The following is a 19,695-nucleotide window of genomic DNA, read 5'->3' as shown; positions in this document are numbered from 1 at the left end:
GTTAGGGCAGGAGCCACATGGTCTGTAAAGCCCACGCCAGGCTACCTACTTGTGAGCTGTAAGCCAAATTTTAAAGAAAGCTCTTGAAGCAGCAATGACTTGTAAAAAAAATACTTCCCACCGGGCACCGTATTGAAATGTTTTAAGTCAAGTCTCCCTATGACCTTGCCTTCTTCTCTCACTCTGTGATCTCAAATGAATTTTAAAAATTCACCCTGGGAAAATGCCAAGTGTTGGCAAGCAGGCGGAGCGACTAGAAATGACGCACACTGCGGATGTAAATTGGTACAATTACTTCGGAAAATTGTTTGACATCATGTGTAATGGCAAAAGACAGCAGACAACTCGACAACGTAGATGCCCATCCACAGCGGGATGGAGACACAATTTGTGGTTTATTAGTACAGTGGAAGGCTACATAGCAATGAAAGGGGGAAAAACAAACCAGCTCCTGCTACATGCCACAAACCCAAATCTCAAAATATGATGCCGAGCAAAAGAAGTGACACCCGAAAGATAGAAACTATCTGGCTGCATTCACATCAAGTTCGGAACAGGCGACGCGGACCTAGGGAGTCTGCAGTCAGGAGACAGGCTCCCTCTGGGGAAGGAGGGAGAGTGACGGGGGTCGTGCGCTGCCCCGTCGCCTATTGTTGCTTGGTACTTTCGCTTTGTGATAATTCATCCATCAGTATATTATTTACGACGTGTCCACTTTTCAGTATGCATGTTCCATTTTTTAAAAAAGTTAAAAAGAAGCAAAATGAAGCAGCCTTAACTTTTTTTTAAAAGTAAAAAAAAAAAGTGTGTTACAGGATGTTCATTTGAAAAAGAGGAAAAAATATGTTAACAATGAATGAAAAAAGGATCGGTTCCTAAAGTGATCAGGGGAATGCTGATTGAGGTTTAAGATACAATTCTTTACCTTTTAGATGATAAAACTTAGATGGATAAAAACAAGTGTTGGGGAGAGAAGGGGGGTGGAGACACTCTCATACATGCTGATGGGCAAGTAACTGGGCACAACCTTTTCGGAGGGCAATTTGCTGGCACCTGTCAAAGCTCGAAATGCTCATATCCTTTGACTCAGCAACGCTTCTGGAGGCTCCGTGGGCCAAGCCGCCTGTACCATTACAGAACGACCTAAGACGGGGTGTGCGTCGCAGAACGGGTTGTAAACATGGAAAACCTACAGCTCCTCCAAATGCCGTCAGGGGAGGAACGGGCGCAAAAGCTGTGGGACATCCAGACAACAGAATTCTCCCAGCGAAACTGAACCACCCGCGAAGACAGCAGGTGTGTACCTCCCGGCAGGCACAAAGTGCCTACAAGCACTAGGAAAGGGGCACACACAAAGGCGAACACCACTGGCATTACTCCCCACTCTCTCTTTTCTTTTATATACTGCAGCAAAGTACTTTGTTCAACAAGCGTGTCTTAGTTTCATAGTTCTTAAAAAAAAAATCCCAGGAAGAAATGTAAACCCAAAATGAAGCAGCCTCACCTGGCTCGGCCTCGGTGCTCTGCGTACCAGGCTGTGATTCTCTCCTCCCACATTTCTGGAGTCATCTGATACAGATTTATGACCTACCAAAAATATGGAGCAAAATTAAAAAAAAAAAAACACCATACACAGAGAAAGTTTTGGTATTATTTGCCATTTTTATCATTACGCATCATTTCGACAAAATAGCACAGCTATTTTTAAAAAGCCAGGGAGACAGTCGCACACGGAGGTGGGTGTGTAAACAAGCACCATTCAATCCGAGTCACAACTCAGAAGAAAACGGCACCATTATTCAGGCCCAGGGGCACCCCTTGCCTGGCAGGGGCCCCCCTTTCCTGGGCTGCACATCCCCGAGGGAGGGCCTCAGTCAGGGCCGGCCAGCTGGGCGAGGCTGTGCGTGGTGCCGCCTTCGCTAGCCCGCACAGAAGCTCTCAGAGGGGCAGGTGAAGTCGGGGGAAGGTGAGCAGCAGGCCGTCATTACACGTGATGGATGAGTGGAGCTATAAAATCAGAAGCAGCAAAAGGGAGGGAGGGCCTGCTCCTTCGGCTAATGAACAAGATGAACACACCAAGGATTAAAAACTACAATGCCCACTCCTAACTCATTTCCCTCTATCCAGCCCGAGCAGCTGTTAACAGCTCAGCTCCCTGGGCTGTGAACGCACGCTGCTCCTTACTCCTCCAGAATCGCTGATGCCCGCCCACCTTTAAAGGGAGGACCCTTTGCAGGCCTTGCCAGTCCTGGCAACCCCAAACTGACCCTTTGAACCTTTGCTTTTTAATATTCTTAACAGAGATTCCGTTCGAGATTGATTACAAAATATTTATAACCATGTTCTTGCCATGTGCTCCTATGATCCCTTCGAGCCCTTGGGTTCTCTTTCTTGTACGTAGACCACACAGCTGCTCTGCCTTCCCGAATTGGGGATTTGATTTCTTACCCGTTTTGGAAGCAATTCCTCTTGGGCCAAAAATCCCCGCTTGTGAACAGAGGGGTCATAGTCCCCGTACTGGAAAGAGAAAAAGGAGAGAGTGAGTGATTGAGATTCGAGAGACAACTGTCATTTCTGAGCGGCTAGCCTCCGTCTCAATTCCTTCCCAGCTCCAGGGAGCAATTCAATTCTGATGACAAGTCGAGATTTCAACCTCGCTAGTTTGTTATCCTTGAATGAAAATACAAAGGTGATTATGTCTATAAACAGAGTTGCAGAATCCCTGTGGGGGATGTGCTAATAAGAATGTGACATTTGTATGGAAAGGGAGCCGTGTTTTCTAAGCGGCAGAGAAAGCAGTCCCTGCCAAAACATGAGCTTTCGGAATGGAACGACAAAACACAACTGTGGAAGTTGTGATTAGCAAGGTGTGATAAGAGCCTTACCTACGAATGCTTCTAAGTGGCTGATAATTGGAGCCAATTGCTGGTAAGTGGGAGCTGGGCATGATGCTGACAATATTTGTAACGCCTTTCATTGAAGGCTCTGAGAAATGCTTTAGAAAAACGTGACGCCAACGCTGTCATTCATGTCACACAGACAGAGAAACAAGTGAAAGGGTGACCGGCTTTCCTACAGGTGCAGAGCAAGTCCCCAGGAAGGCCAGGAGCGGGCCGTGCCTTTTAATGTGTTCTTCCAGGGGAATAACTTGGAGATTTATTTTTCTGATTTAAGAAAAATAATCCCTTTCTTTCTTAGGAGACTTAAGGCTGACCAGGAAATAATTTAAAAAAAGATGGAATTTTAAAACAGAAACTAACTAGAAAACAGAGAAAGTATCAAATCAGAGCCTGTGTCTTGTCAATCAGCATTCTGTGGCTTTTTTCTTTTGACCAAACCAACAAAATTCAGTATTATAGTAGACTCTTCTATAGAGATTTACCGTTTCAGCCACCAACACTGGGAAGACAAAAGGAAGCTCAGGCACAAGGCTGTTTGCTCTCTGTACCACTAACTCGGGTCAGGACGTGGCCCGCCCTGTCATCCCAAAGGTCCTCAGGTTGGACTCCTGGTGTGTTTTTCAAATGAGGTCATACACCCAACAACATCCACTCATGCTCGTCTGCAGCTTTCAACTGTATCTCATTCCCACACCACCTTACTATAAAAGCTCCACAGATTAATATTGCTCATGAATCTCCTAATTAACTTACAAATGGCAGAAGGGCACTGCCTGGTTTTTTGAGCGCTAACGGAATTAATGTGTCAAATTTAAACATTTTCAATACGCCACAGAGTTGGTGGCCCCATCTAGGCATTTCTCCATTTAGAAGAAGGTGAAGGAGCCTGGCGTGTCTCGATCTCCGAGAGGCCTGGGGCTGCAGTCAGTCAGTCGCTCTGAGCTTTGGCGGCCCGGTCTCGGGAGGCAGGCTGCTTAAGATTCAGCCCCAGCTCTTTCCCTTCCTGGCTGTGGCCTCAGGGAAGCAGTGTCTCCACTTTTTCATCTATAAAATGGGGATAATAACAGTATTTATCGTCTAGCACTCTCAAATAAAATAAGTACCCTGAAGTTTAAAAAGAAACTATGGCTGACACACAGCACTCAGTACAACCTGGTGTTAACAGATAAAAACTCCAGCTGAGTCACCTCTCTGAGTGTTTCCTAATTTGTCAAATGACAGCATTGGTTTTAGAGGATTTTGAAGTGGGGACTGCAGAATATCCCCCTGGAGGCTGGAGTAAGCCACCCTCCCTCTAAACCTCAGCTTCCACATCGGAAAAGCAAGGGTCATAACAGCGACCGCCTCCTAGGCGCTGCTGAGGATGAAGTACGACAATCTAAGCGTTTTGCATCATGCCTGGCTCAGAGTTAACGTCACATGTTATCATTACCCTCCACATTGTTTATAGTGACACTGGTCACTGCTTGCCTCCAATTTTTGAAGGGGTAGATGCTAAAGAGAGTCCTGTTACTTGCATCTGCAAACTTCTCAAAGAGTGCTGATCAAGTCCTAATGCAAAAGTAAGCAGACATGCAAAGTTCAAGTTGTTAATTCAGGTTCTAAAGGCTTGCAAGAGTAATGATCCACATTATCATACTGAGCTCCCAGCGACTCCACGGACCAAGCGGCTTGCATCTGAGCAATTGCAGAGGCAGCAAAGACCCCGCTGAAAGAGCTTGCTGCTGGAGTAACTTCACCTACAAGATCAAAGCCACCTCGGTATATGTGTCTGCTTTTAAATGTCTCTTTAAAAAACAAAAGAACAAAAAAATCCTTAAGTTGTGGCAGTTGGTGAATACAAAAGGAAGTCATACCACACCTTCGTCGGATATGGCAGTTCCTCATCCTTTTATGTACAAAAGCATTCTGATAATATCACTAGGACTGAATTTACTGTGAGGCTAATGAAGCTGGGCTTTCAGGTCCCTGCACTGAATTTTATCCTCATAATTTGCATTCTTGCCTTGAAAAGAACCCCTTAAGTTACATAAACTTCAGGCCCCACAAACCCCAGATCCAGCCCTGATATAAACCCATTGAATATAAATTCGAGAAAGGAGGTCACCATTTACAGGATTCTTGGAATCAGTTCTTACATGAAACAGAGATATTTAATACCCTTCTGGATGTTAAATACTTTCTTCAGCCTGCACGTATAGAATGTTACACCAAATGCTCTGGACAGGAGTTCACAAAACAGAAAGATTTAATTAATACATATACAGCATAAATCATTAGATCCCTACCACACACATCAGTCACTAAAATACGGATGGATTAGAGACTTAAGCCATAAATGAAAATCCATCAAAATACACAGACAAAACGTGGAAGAACTTGTGTATAAAAATGGTGGGTGGAGCTGTTCTAAAAGTCACTCGAAACACAGAAATAGATCGACGGTCTGACACGTAAAAAAAAAAGGTTAATACCCATCAGATATGGAACTCCTATAAATCAATGAGAAGATAAACAACAGAGTAGAAAAATGAGAAGTCATAGACTGTTCAGTCACAGGGGAAAGAGATACAATGGTCAGTAAATCTATGAAAAGAGACTCAGCCCCAATGGTAATCAAGGAAATGAAAACTTAAAAAATCTATTCTTTTCGATCAGATTAGCAAAAATGTAAAAGACTAATAGCATCCAACAAGGATATGAAAAATAGGCATTCTCATACTGTTCTCAGAAGTTAAACCAGGACACTTTTGGAGGGCAATTTGGCCATATCTTTTCTTTTTTAGATAAAATCTGCATACATAAATTCATCATTGGAGGCATATAATTTAGTGGTTTCTAGTATACTCAGAATATTGTGCAACTATCACCCACCATCTAATTCCAGAATATTCCCACCACCCCCCAAAAGCAACCCCGTACCCACGAGCAGTAACTCCTGCTCTCCTCCTTCTGTCCCCCCACCCCCGCCCCAGCCGCCACGAAATCCACTTTCTGTCTCTACAGAGTTTGCCCGTTGCCGACATTTCATGGAAATGAAATCACACGATATGCAGCCTTTTGCATCCAGCTTCTTCCACTTAGCAGCTTTTAAATTTTAAATGTTCTTATCCTGCGACCTAGTTATGCCATTTCTTGGTATCTACCAGAGAAATACTGTTCATAAGTTCATACTCAAGGATGTTTGCTACATCCTTCTAAATGATAGAAAAAAATCTAAATGTCTGCTGATAAAGAGATATTTGAACAATCTGGAGTGCCCCCTTTTTATGAAAAGCAGTTTAAAAAAATGAGGTGGGTCAACCTGTATGGACAGTTTTAAGTGACAAGGGCACCTCGTGTGGGAGTCCCTATGGTGCAGAGCCGCTGAGGAGTGGGACTTGGGAACTCCTCCGGGGCCCGTCCCCTCACCCAGCAGTCTGCAGAGTTTACGCCAGTTCACAGCCCCTTCCAGCAGGTAAATGAGCTTAAATGGTGCTTCTGCAGATTCAGTATCCTTGTCAACCATATGTTTGGAATGTTACCTGTCGTTCCTCTAATTTTTCTTTCTTTTGATTGCTAGTGAGATTGAGCATCTTTTTCTTTAGAAATATTTTTAAATTGATTTTAGAGAGAAAGGGATCAAGGAGAGAGAAAAGTGAGGCAGGGGAGGGGGAGGGGGAGAGAGACTGACTTGTTGTTCCACTTATTGATGCATTCATTGGTTGTTTCTTATGTGTGCCCTGACCGGGATCAAACCTGCAACCTAGGTGCATCAGGATGACGCTCTAACCAACTGAGCACCCGGCCAGGGCGGAGCATCTTTTTGTACTTACTGATTGTTCTTGTTTTCTCTTCTCTAAAGTGCCCATTGTTCACACCCTTTGTGCCCATTTTTCTGCTACCTTTTTCTTATACAGTTAAGAGTTCTTTATATTCAGGGATATTTATTTAATTCTACTTCTAGAAATCTACCTTAAGGGCAGAAAGCTTTTGCACATTTATACCAAAAATCATATAAAAGGATTTTTAGTAAAGCACTGGTTATAATAGGGGAAAAGTAGAAACTAAAGCTACCTCTTCCTCAGAAGGGGGAATGGATAAATAAGCTAGGTTTATTCATCAATGGTTACCATACAGTGGTTAGAATCAATGAGCTAAGTCTATACATAAAACACAGATACACCATTTAATCAACGTTGGGTGGGAAAAAAAACCATTATTCTGTAAAAGGATTTGTAGAAAAGATGTGCAGAGTATAGCACCATTTGTACAAACTTATACCTTCTGGATTTTTTTAAGCCAGCCTCTTCCTAATCACCTCACCACCATCTGAGGTGTGAATCTCACGGTCTCTCCCCAGGATGACCACCACAGCCTGCTAACAGGTCTCCCTGTTTTCAAACTTGTCTCTCACTCCCACATGCCCTTCACTAAGCCAACAAAAATCTGTCTAAAATATAAACCCTTTCCTAGCTCTTTATTACCCACAGGATAAAGTTAAGACCTTTTATGATCTAGCCTGTTATAGGTATCTCCAGCCTCGTCTCTTGACACTCTACATACACTGTACATACACCTAACTCCTTCATTGCCTCGCGGTGCTCTCTCTTCAATTTGTATCCAAGAATACTTACTAAGAAACAGTAAGTCTCCTCTCCCACCATTCTTTTCTCCCTTTGAACACTCCCTTTGAACACTTTCTCCCTTTGAACACTGCAGGCCAGCACTGCAAGACGGATAAACTGTATACCATTCTCTCCCAAAGTCATTTTTACCAAGAACATATTCTCCCCCAAAGTCGTCTTTAACAAGAATGCATTCCAAACATCAAATCGTCAATACAAATCCAACAGGTGGCCCACAACGTTGCAAGATAGTTCGCTGTTGCCACCCGACTGCACCAAAAAACCAGCCTCTACTTTTGATTCAAGTGTAACTCCAACTCGAACCAAGAAATGTGGCTCTTGTTAACTGAACCATGTGATTAATATTTGTATTTATACTTTGAGGGTAATTGTTTCTTTATGCTTCGGAATTAACTGTGTCTATATCATTCAAACAGCTAAAACACTGTAATGAATACATTTGTGGATAATTACATTCCATGTGTTAATGAGCCCAATTCGCTTTCCCCTCCATACTTCTGAAGTTCCTTTCTGTTTCAGGAAGGTTGTGGAAGAAAACACACTGAACCTAATGGAAGGAACCAGTACAATTGACTGAAAAGTTTGGACCCATGTGACTATGTCGGCGAATCTGGGATTCAGTCAATGGCAGTGCATGCTGCCCAGGGGCCTCCCTCAAACGCTAGACAGGGAGGCGCAGGAGCAAAGCGCCGAGTCAGCCAGTGAGGCACCAGGTCTCTCGCCCTGGCTCCACTCTCTAGCTCTGTTCTGCTTCAAATCCTGTCTATCCAGGAGTGGGGTACAAGTTCCATTTCTTAAAAAAGAATTCATCTAAAGTACTGTGTCTTGACATAAATTATACTACTCCTTTCTCGGCCTTAAATTACTCATCTGTAAAATAGGCATAATACTTTCAAGCCTTGGTTTACTGCAAAGGCTGTATGCTAAGCATCGCACGAAACATTCATGTTAACACATTGTTTGCAGGTAGTTTTTATCGCGCGCTCTACTACCAGTCAACGTAAAATGTACAAATACGTTTCCCACATACAATATGTTAAAACATTTTGTAAGACCGTAAAACACTACGGGCATGTAAGATCTTACTAATATTGTAATCAGGAATACCCTTTTAATGTTAAGCAGCAGACCTGGAAACTGGGAGCATGTTATATAATAATCCTTATTTTCCCAAATGCAGGCTTGACATCATAAGATTAGCTTTATTTGTGAGATCCTGCGAATTTACACCGGAAAAAACAGAACAGCCTCCTCCATATGAACCCCATATGCTCTCTGTGAATCACTTTCATCTCTAGATGAGTACGACCCAAATTAGTAGGGCTTTCCTACAGTGAAATCTGTTTAAGCAAACATCTGCTGGTTCCCGGAAAAGTTTTTTCCTGTTTCCCCCCCCACAGGTGGACTTTGAATTTGTGGCCCAAAGTCCATGCAAAGCAAATGTAGCCTTTGAGCTGGAAGCCCTTCCAGGAGAGGCGGTGTCCTTGAGAGCTTGGGTCTCCTCTCAGCTGGGGAGAAAGCGTGCTAGAAAGGAGCCCGATTCCGGGCCAGGAAGTGCTCGGATTTAATGAGAGCGACAATGACTGCTTCATCACTGTCGGGGCGATACTGATTGAAAGGACACATTTTTCCTGTTATTAATATTCTTAATCAAAGCCTAAAAGGAAGCATATGTTTTAGTTGAATCAAGGCCCGCTTTCTGTATTTTTCAATTACTCATTTTGCCGGGCAGTGAAGGAGGGGAGGCACCAAATGTCATCCCGAAGCCATGAATTCCGCCTGCTTTTTTTAGCGCTCCCCCAGGATTACCCGAAAGACCTCGGGCACATCACTGAGGGCAGATACTTGCGTTAGTGTCTGTACAGTGACAGGGTCGACACTGCCCCCTCCTCAGGCCAGAGGACGCTCAGCAAATATTAGACCTGTCACCAAATGATTACGAGGCACCAAATGACTCACTCTGGTACTCTGTCTGGCCAGTATGTACAGAATTTTTTTCCTCTCCAAATGACAGGCTAGTTATTTCCTGACTTTGATCTGAAATTGTATGAATTTTTGTAACACTACAGGGAAATGGCTTTATGGACACCTCTCACTAAGAAGAAAAATAGTAACAAAAGATGATCCAGGATCACAAGAGTAATCAAGCGGTCCTAATTCTGGGATTTCTCATGCTGCGGAGACAGGCGGTGAGCAGAGAGACCAAGAGAGAGTGGCATGTGACTAAATGGAAACCTGACGGACATCACGCCCCCGGGCTGACCCTGGAATTGAGCTCAGAGAAATAGGGGGGACAAAAACACAAGACCATCGATCTCTTTTCCCGCCACTCTCGTGTGGACCTCACCATCTCTCACTGGGATGTGGTGTCTCTGGGAACGCCTTTCTGCTAACCAGACAGCTCAGCTGGGCTCCGTGGGCCAAAGAGCCTGCAGTGCCCAGCCATGAGCAAGGGGGCATGCCCATCGGGGTGGGTGAAGTGGGGCACTCTCTAGGGTGTGGTGAGGTCCCCACACAACAGGGCTGCTGGTCCTCAGAAGATGGATTTGGAATGAGAACCTGGGCCTTTCTGAACTGAAGGCCATGTTTGGCCCAAACTGGAGATCGTAAGTTCATTTTTCCTGGTTATGTGTACAGTGAGATTACAAAGAAAATGTATTAAGCTATATACACTTATTTGTACACACACACTCACAAGTTTATACAGAAGCGAAACATCGACACTTGGTTCCCCCGGTTGACAAGTTCCACCACCTCTCACTTGCTGGGGAAAGTCTCTCTGGAGTCTAGAAAATCCCAGAGACACAGGCAACTGGAGCACCCTTGCGACATGTGTTAACACCCAGGAAAAATACATTTTTCTTCATTGAGCCTACCTTGGCCTGGACGGCGTAAGAAGCCAGGAGCACAGAAGCCTCAGGAGGGCAGTAGATCTTTTCATCTAAGATCTGCTTCTTTACCTGAAAGGGCAACAAGGCAGACATGACACTGTGTGCATGGATGTGGGCCGTGCAGGCTGCTCATGGCAGATGGCTGCAGGGGTGCTTGTGCGGGCTGCCGAACCGGTCTGGTAATGATTTTCTGACAGAGGGTACCATCTTTTTTTATTGCTGCAGACAGGTTGTGAGTTCAGCCGCAGAGAACTTAACTGGTAAGATGGCCATGCGTAAAAAAACCCCAAAAACCTGTATCTGCTCTGTTCACCATCAAATGCTGGAGAGGGAAAACAACCTTCCCAGTTAAAACGGAAACTAACATCTGGGCTGTGACAGAAGAGAGCTGTGAACTTGACAAGTGTCAGGAGCAGCCCTGGTGGTGATTGCAGCCCGGGGCCCCTGCTGAGCACACGCAGCACTAGAGGAAATGGAGTCTACTTTTAAGTCTTAACACGAGATAAAAGTCAGCGAGGCCACTGAGTTATGACTGCGGAAAAAACCCATCACTTTCAATATGCATGCTCTAAGGAAAAAAGGAAGCAATAAAGTGTGATTGATTAAACTTTTAAGTACACGTGAGGTCCGGGAAATATAATTCTTAAGCCATAATGCCGAATTAACATATCTCACTGCATTTAACTTCTTAGAATGGTGCAGTGTGTGATGTTCCAGACGCAGAGGCAAGACAGCCACGTGAAGTGGGGCACACCAAGATAAACACCACAGGGAAGCCACCTGGCTTTCCACAGATGTCAACAGTCACCAGATTCGTAAAAGTAGGAAATTTTGCCTTGCTCAGCCACGAAAACGCTCCGACATTTCAGTGTGAGGGAAAATGAAGCCAAAGTCACATGAGGGGTGGGCACTGCTTCCAAGAAAGCCATCCCTATAACACTAGGGCATTCTGGGGCCTAGGGGGTCACTATGTGGTTTCCTTCAAAGCAGTGCGACTTCCTAATCCCTTGTTTTTTTTTCAAAGGGGAAAAATGCCACACCATTGAAAAACTGCAAGGGTTTCCCTTTAAGTGGAAAATGTTAGGGGGTGGGGGGTGTGCATGGTCTGTCTATAAAAAGTCCAGCCACTGTTAATAGAAAGAGAACGGTTTGCACATCATCGATGTAACATGGCAGCCAAGGAGAGTGACTGGAACGCATATGTGTGAACAATGATGACCTCACTGTACTAGTCAGTGGGGGCAGTAGACACCATTTACTGAGCATGTGTACTGTGTGGTCCTCGCATTCAAAATGACTGAGCAAGTAGAGCAATGAACCTGTGTCAAATTTTGCGTTAATTTTGAACATTCCTTTGCAGGAATTATTGGGGTGATTCAGAAGGCAACTAGTGAGTAGCAGCTTCATCATGACAACACACCTGCTCATGCATTACACCTCATGCAGAGTTTTTTGGTGAAACTTCTAATCACCCAGGTACTCAGCCCCCCACCTACAGCCCAGATTTGGAGCCCTGTGACTTCTGGCTTTTCCCAAAATTAAAATTGCCTTTGAAAGGGAAGAGATTTTAGACTGTCAAAGAAATTCAGGAAAAAATGATGAGACAGCTGATGGCAATTGGGAAAACTGTGTGAGGTCCCAAGGTGCCTGCTTTGAAGAGGACTGAGGCATCATTGCCCTGCGTACAATGTTTCTTATATCTTGTATCTTCTTCAATAAATGTCTATTTTTATATTATGTGGATGGATACTTTCTGAACAGACCGGTGTGTGTGTGTGTGTGTGTGTGTGTGTGTGTGTGCATGCTTTTTTTTTTTTTCGCAAACCTTTCTTTGCTAAAAAAAACTACATTGGGGGCCTGCAACGGTGTGGTTCAGTTGGTGGAAGTGTTGTCCCAAAACCAAAAGGTTGTGGGTTCGATTCTTGGTCGGGGCATATACCTATGTTGTGGGTCCAATTCCCCCATCCGGGTGCCTGGGGGAGGCAACCAATTGAAGCTTCTCTGTCACATCAGTGTTTCTCTCTTTCCCTTTGCCTCTCTCTAAAATACAATGAAAAAATGTCCTCGGGTGAGGGTAAAAAAATTATTTGGGGGGTTTTACCACATTTAACTTAGTATTTTCTGAACCCAATAATCTGAGGCTCACACTAATCATAGGAGGACTGTGTAACAGACTAGGTATCTACTTCCAGGAAATCACCTAATTAACACCCCTGCTGCAATCTTTTCCATCACTGAGAGTGGACTCCTTTGGGCACATGTGCAGCTCTGGTGCCGATCACCGTAGTAACCAACCGTGAAAACTGGGGAAGCGCTCTGATCAAGCAGTAAGGACACAAGCAAAACCGACAAGGTTTTCGTCGTCACACTAACCCACCCCTCGCTGTGCCCTCCGATGGTCACCTAGCTGTCTTCAAACCTGTAATTATGGGTCTCCTCATTTCTTCAATCTGGTTGAGTAATTGCATGTGGAAGGCCCAGTATGCACTCCGTGAGCCTTGTCTTTAAGGGGCTTGTACTCCATGAGGGAGTCAGGGAGGAATAAGACAATTATTGACAAACAGTAGCATACACCATACTGTCTAAAGTCCCCCCTCTGTGCACAGGATCAACCAGGTGTCACCGGAGTTCTGAAGTCCTGCCTTAATGAGAACTGATTTTGAACTTCTGGGAGAACTATTCTTCACAAGGCTCTCTGTAGGCTTCCTTTGCAGCTCTTGAGTACTTTCAAGTTAGTAAGAAGAAAACAGGATCTCTCTTCAAAGAGCTTTCAAATTAGCTAGCTACTTGTACCCATTCCTTTTTATTTTTTAAAAAAGATTTTATTTCTTTTTAGAAAGAGGGAAAGGGAGGGAGAAAGATAGGGAGAGAAACATCAATGTGAGAGAGAAACATCGATCAGTTGCCTTGCACATGCCCCCAACTGGGGACCTGGCCTGCAACCCAGGCATGTGCCCTGACGGGATCGAACCAGCGACCTTTTAGTTCACAGGCTGACACCCAAACCACTGAGCCACACCAGCCATGGCCTACCCATCCTTTTAACATCACACTTTTGCAATTTCCTCTGACACCAATTCTCATCACTCAAATATAATTCTAGTCTAAAGATTTTTTCCATTATAGAACCGAAAGGCCTAACTTTCTAGAGATGGAACATTTTCACAATGTGAAGCTTTTCTGGTCGGCTCCAACGGGTTCGTCCAGGCCACCTCTGCAACCAGGGCTGAGCGAGGTTTCCCACAATGAGGGGGATAGCACAGATGAGTGTACCTGCAGGAAGAATAAATGCTGCGTGATTTCCTGAACCAGCTCCTCCTCCGCATTCTCGGGATAAAATTTGGCCAGGAAGTGGAAGGTGACTGGCTCTTCCTTCGAAACATCGTGATCCAGCACCTGCAGAATTGCAGAGCAGAAGACAAACAAACGAGCTATGTTGGCACCTCTTTCTCCCATGCCCTCATCAAAGACACTTTTTCAGGGAGTATACAAATATTTTTCCCCTCTAAATTCATCACATTTAGCCCTGGCTGGTGTAGCTCAGTGGATTGGGCACAGGCTGCGAACCAAAGCGTCGCAGGTTCGATTCCCAGCCAGGGCACATGCCTGGGTTGCAGGCCACGGCCCCCAGCAACCGCACATTGATGTTTCTCTCTCTCTTTCTCCCTCCCTTCCCTCTCTAAAAAGAAATAAATAAAATCTTTAAAAAAATTCATCACATTTGCCAAAGGCTATGCGATTCTTTAGTTAGAAGCTTTGTGAAGCTGTCACAAAGTCATCTACAACAAGAGGTAAAACTCACTTCAAATGGCACTTCTGTACCAAGTTAATTAATCTCCCCAAGGGGTGAGTGGAGCTAAGATTTAGGCACAAATGTTCTCAAGGCCACAGAGAGTTAAAAATTAGAAATTTATGATTCAAAGGTCTTGGGCATTACCCTTTATGGCAGGCTGAATGTTTTTAGATTTCTTTTGAAGTTGTGGAATATGTCTTTATTTTCTCTCTCTCTTTTTTTTTTTGGCTTCCAACCCCCAACATTTAAGTCCATATTGGAATGGAGCTTAGGATGATGAACTAAATCTTTGGGACATCAGTTAAACATTAACTAAGCAACAGAAGTGAAACGTGTCCATCGTGGCAACCCTTTGTTTTCAGGAACCTCTAGAGATGCCCCACGAAATACTTGAGCACAGTCAGTAAACCACACTGCCTTTAATCTTCCGGCAATTTCACCCACCCACAGAAACGCCTGAACCATCTGCTCTGCAGAATTAACTTCGTTTCGGGCCATGAGCATGCCATGTGACAGGCCCCAGGTCTCCATTCACACGTGTCATAATTTATTTCCTTCGAGCAGCGGGCGCTGCGGCTCTTGATGCCCCCGGTCTAATATCCATCGGTCAACGCTCGGTGTTATGATTTAAAAATTTACTTTGCCGAGAATCACAAAAAGACACAGAAAGTTCTGCTGTCTTTGATAGCTAACTTTCCATGCCCCTGCCCACGTTTTAATTGGTGGTGCCCAAGAGATTCAAAATTAACCTGACCTAGGGCAACCTTGCTAACGTACGTTGGCACAAGGGGGCACTTTGATCTCCATGGTCGTTGGGAATTAGCATATGAAATTTATCACCAGCAGGAATTCTAACACGCAGACTCAGATTCGTGTGTAGATGAACACTTGAGTCTAAAGTCAAACTGATAAAAGGCAGGAGGCTTTTCTTGTTTATCATGCCACGTAATAAATAGGTAATAAACTCAGGAGGGCAATTGCAGGGGATTCCGTTTGGGGCAAGAATTAGACACTGGCTTACTTTGAGATTCAGGTGCCTTTGAAGAGTTACTGACAAAAGCTTTCGGCCATTCTCACCTGTCTTCATGGCTAGGTAGGCAGGTAAGTAGGTAAGTAGGCCTTTGTATGCATGTATGAACCCACACAGAGGGCAGTTTCCCTAGGCAGTATTCCTCTCTAAGCCACGCTAGAACAGCTGGGAGCCCGCACTTGTCCAGGCCTCAGAAGCCCCAGAAAATCATGGGGACTAGATGAACAGGCTTCCTTCCCCACTGCGACCAGGGCACTCTGTATTCCTCAGAGCGCGTTAATGATTAAATTGAGTTGGGTTGTGCTGTTTCTCAAAAAAAAAAAAAAAACTTTTAAAATTTCATAAAGCACATGAGCCCCAAGAACATCTTTCCAAGACATATGTTATAAACATACATATGTAATTTTTATTCATAAAGCCTGACCAGTGGCTGAGTAAATTGAGCAGCATAAAGCAGAAGCAATCAGCTTGGTGACCGTGAGTAAAGAGGCCAGGGATCACAATGATCTTTGTTCGTTCTGCTCGCCCAGGAGAGCCTGTGAGGAGTAGAGGGCCTGGGGCATCTCAAGGACCTGCTTTCTGCAGGACTTGCCCCCTTCCTCTGCCCTCTACCCATCATGCCCCGTGATGAACAAACACCCTGGGCACATGCTCAGGGCAGGACCAGAGCACACACCAGCCCCACTGGTTTCATCCAGTTCCAGCCCAACCTTCTTGTCCATCTTGAGCCAGGCCACGGTGTCCTTGATGGTGTACTGCAGGCCAAAGAACCAGGTCTCCCGAAGCCCCAGGGTCCGGCACACCAGGTCAAATAGGTCCTTCCCTTTCCACTTCATCTGCAATGCAACACACCACGGGGGAAAACAGGGTGAGCAAAAGTCATAGTCCGCTCTCGCAAAACCTCTTCTCTGCACTCTCTGCTCTCAGGTTCCAAAGCGTGGCGATGACGCCAAGATGGCTGAGGAGCGGAGAATTCCTGCATCATTTTCAAGCTTCCTACGCAGAACCACGAGTGAGAAAATACCAATTAGAGTTTAATGGCTTAATCACTGCAAAGCGTACACAGTACTTCCCTTGGACAGTTCCTTACAGACCTCAATATCCCCAAAGCTAATTTAGGGAAGCTGGTGAATAAGCATCCTCATTTAGGAGAGTCTAGTCTCTGGAGTTAACCCAGGGGGGTGGCTCGCTTCTAGGGACGTTCATTTCCTTGAGATTTGGTCATTGATTTTTCAAAAAATCATGACCCTGCCCTTTCATAAAAGGTTAGTAGTGTTGTGTATGTGTGTGTGTTTAATTTAAAGGCTGCTTTTATTAGAAGTTTTCTGTTTTGCTTTGTTTTTTTTTTAAGCAACGTAGGAAAGGAAGTTGTAACCAAAGTCATAAATCATGGAGGAAAAAAGAAAACTAGAGAAGTCAGTCCAATCAAAGTTCTCTCCCATCATGATGAATAACCGAGGCCAAAGTGGAGGCAACTTGCCCACAGTCACACAGAGCAATTTCAAATGCACAGTGTCGGAGCCAGGGGATGAATAGACTCCAATACACTGTACTGTCCTTATCCTATAGCCTCCCTTTCAAAAGGACCTGAAGCAATGGCTGCTAAATCCTTTCCTCAGCTATTCAATCTTGTAGTTGGGAAAGCAAGTTCAATATCTTCACAGGGGAAGAAAATGCCCATCGGTTTAGTAAATGTTGCCACCTTGTGGCTTTCAAGTTAAATCACCCAAGATGCTCCCATGCTACCCCTTAGCTGCTGCTCACCCCCTACCCCCAAGTGCCCCTCCAGTACCAGGTGGACATTCAAATGTACACCCGGTACAGTTATGAGCATATGAGACACATCGCAGTGTCGGTGGTCACAGTAAGAACAATCTTGACATTCAATTACAATGTCACCAGACGCCAGAAGAGCAAGACCACTGGGCTTGTTTCCCATAATTAGCGCGCCAGTCCTTCTGCCCTCACTGAACATCTCCACCCAGTTCCCAGGCACTGAAGATGCATGATGAGAAGGAAAGGTGGGAGGGGATCAGGATTTAGAGACTTGGTATAAGAGCAAAAAGGAAAAAGTAAGTTAGGCCTCTAGTATCTGATTGGCTCTTGCTGAAACCTGATTCTACAGAGGATTTTTTTCCGGCAGGTCTTCTCGTTTTAATACACGTCAACGAACCGTGTGTTCTCTAGAAGGTGCTCGACAGCAGAGCCCATCCATCCCTCTTCCGCGCTTGCGGCCCAAGCCAGAGAGCCCGGCGGCAGCCTACACGGAAGGACACCAAAACCGCAGCAGATGAGCGGCTGCGACGTGTATGGGCTCTTGTCCTGCACCAGGGCCATGTCTCCTACTGTCCTCCTCACCCTGCCCCTGCCCGTCTGCGACGTCAGTGAGGCCCCGGAACACCACGGAGGGTGAAGTCTTTAGAAGTCATGTTGTGGAGAATAAACTGACTACGTTTTATTTTAAAAAGATGATCTCCTTCCCCTTTTGTGAGGCTTGATAATGCTTGTTGGCACACCCAGTTCCCAGCCCGACAGGAGGACAAAGGGTTTTTTAATTCACAGGCAGGTTGAAATTCCTACAGGCAGACTTCACAGAAGAAATGTTATTTTGGAAAACTAGAACCTTCGGGATGCCGATTATTCTCTCGTCTCTGTTTTAAGCCAGTACATAGTACATAAATTATAAATGACTACCTCGCTACATGATAATGGCACACTAAAGAACAGACATTAACTTGGAGAAGTGAAATGCCCAGGGGCCAAAAAGATCAAGGTAACAATTCCAAATCCTCCATATCCCACAGCCGTGGCCGGCCAGGCTGGGCTGTGGCACGAAGGGGCCGCCCGCAAATGGCACGTGCTGGGCATCTAAAAGGGGAGCTGCGGACACAAGGACGAGTGAACTTCCTGGCTTGGGAGTTGAAATTCTCAAACATAATATCCTATTAATGCAGGTTTCTTGTGTTCCTTTCTACTTCTTTGTTTTTAAAATGCAAAACTCTCTCTGTTGAATGCAGAGGCAATGTCTTTGTTCCCATGGAGCTGACAATAAAGTGAGGCGAGGAGGGGGACAAATTCTCACACTGGTTCAAAATGCCCTACTTAGATTTTTAACTTTGGCTCGAAGGACTGCAGAATGTCAGAGCTGGAAATCAGCCTACCCGCTGCGTCTACCCACTGGAGATCCATCCTTTCTGTATAAACAAGGAAACTGAGCCACAGACCCTTCGGCAGCCTGCTAAAGCGGACGCTGACCTTTTCCACGGTGATCCAGACCGGGCAGCCCCTAGAGCCTTGGTTGCCTTTTTTCCTGCTCTGTGGGGTCCTCACCACTGGAACTCCCCAGCCAACTTTTCCAGTAAGTAACCAGTATCTTAACATTCTCCTCCCACCCTAAAATAAAACCCATTCTCAGAGGAGCCCAATGCTGCTCCTTTACAACTCAGTGTGAGTTACTGCCTCTGCGGCCTCTCGTGGACTCTTTCAGAAAGCATTCCAAGGCACATCCTATATGCCGAGCAAGGTCAGACACTGAGGGTGCCAAATGGTGGAAGCATGGTCCATGCAGGAGACTTAAGCAAAGACTCGGGTCAGAGAAGGCTTTAGAGAACAAGTGAGAGATAAAAAAAAAAAAGGGAAGGAAATAAGTTTTTTAGAAAGATAATAATACCTACAGGGACCTACAAGTCATCTGGTAGAGCTGAAACGACAGCCTGAACTCAGGAGGGGGCGCAGTGGAAAGAGAGGCGTGATGTGGGGCCAGGTGGCTGCCCATGGAGCCTGTGAAGAGTTTTGGGCAGACGGAGCGATGGGATCGGATCAGATTCTGGGATGTGCGCTGATGACAGGGTGGAGAATGAGTCGGGGGAAAGCAGCCTAGAATCAATAAGGACGGAAAGGAGGCCAACTCCTGCCTTAACAAAGGCAGTGGGAGGGAGAGCAGACAGCCCGAGGAATGGGAAGAAGGCAGTCACGGGACCGGTGCCTGAATGCCAGCAGGGACCCAAGGAGAAAGAATCAAGGACACCTGTGTTTCTGGCTTGGGCACCAGGTGGTTCCTCTAAAGGAGAGAGAGAACCGCAGGAGGAGCAGCAAGTTTCAAGGGGAGCAGATGAGCAATTAAATTTAAGACGAGATAAGTTAAGATGCCCGGGGAGACCAGGTAAAATGTCCTAAATACATTTGATTTAAAATCTTAGCTAAAATAAAACATTCAATCTTTAAGTAATTAAAAGTTTTCTTTGAGGTTAAATCCTACCACCAACATGTTGTTTACTTACCTGAGGATGCCCTTTCCAACATGCCCTCCCCGGAATGCATGAGGCTTGCTTAGTCGTCCTAATTTGGGTTTCTACTTCTCAACACACAAGAACCATTGGTCACGGTTGCTCCAAGTGGTTCTCAGGACACCCCGTGAAGGGAGGTCTCGGGTTGTTTGTGAATGGGGCTGCCT

At 45.2% G+C, this 19,695-nt stretch overlaps 1 protein-coding gene across 4 annotated transcripts in view; it reads right to left on the bottom strand.

The window, feature by feature from the left end:
• NF2 (neurofibromin 2) overlaps window positions 1–19,695 on the bottom strand; it is a 70,082-nt gene that overhangs the window by 29,226 nt on the left and 21,161 nt on the right. For all 4 annotated transcript variants that reach the window (XM_036014082.1, XM_028527534.2, XM_028527537.2 and 1 more), the window contains exons 2-6: window positions 15,953–16,078; window positions 13,693–13,815; window positions 10,405–10,488; window positions 2,449–2,517; window positions 1,505–1,587 (exon numbers count right to left, since the gene is read on the bottom strand). In XM_036014082.1, coding sequence (XP_035869975.1) covers window positions 1,505–1,587; window positions 2,449–2,517; window positions 10,405–10,488; window positions 13,693–13,815; window positions 15,953–16,078 — 485 coding nt within the window. The remainder of the gene's footprint in view (window positions 1–1,504; window positions 1,588–2,448; window positions 2,518–10,404; window positions 10,489–13,692; window positions 13,816–15,952; window positions 16,079–19,695) is intronic.

The sequence above is a fragment of the Phyllostomus discolor genome, chromosome 13, assembly GCF_004126475.2.
Source record: "Phyllostomus discolor isolate MPI-MPIP mPhyDis1 chromosome 13, mPhyDis1.pri.v3, whole genome shotgun sequence".
NCBI classification, from domain to species: domain Eukaryota; kingdom Metazoa; phylum Chordata; class Mammalia; order Chiroptera; family Phyllostomidae; genus Phyllostomus; species Phyllostomus discolor.
This window is presented reverse-complemented; position numbering and strand designations above follow the sequence as displayed.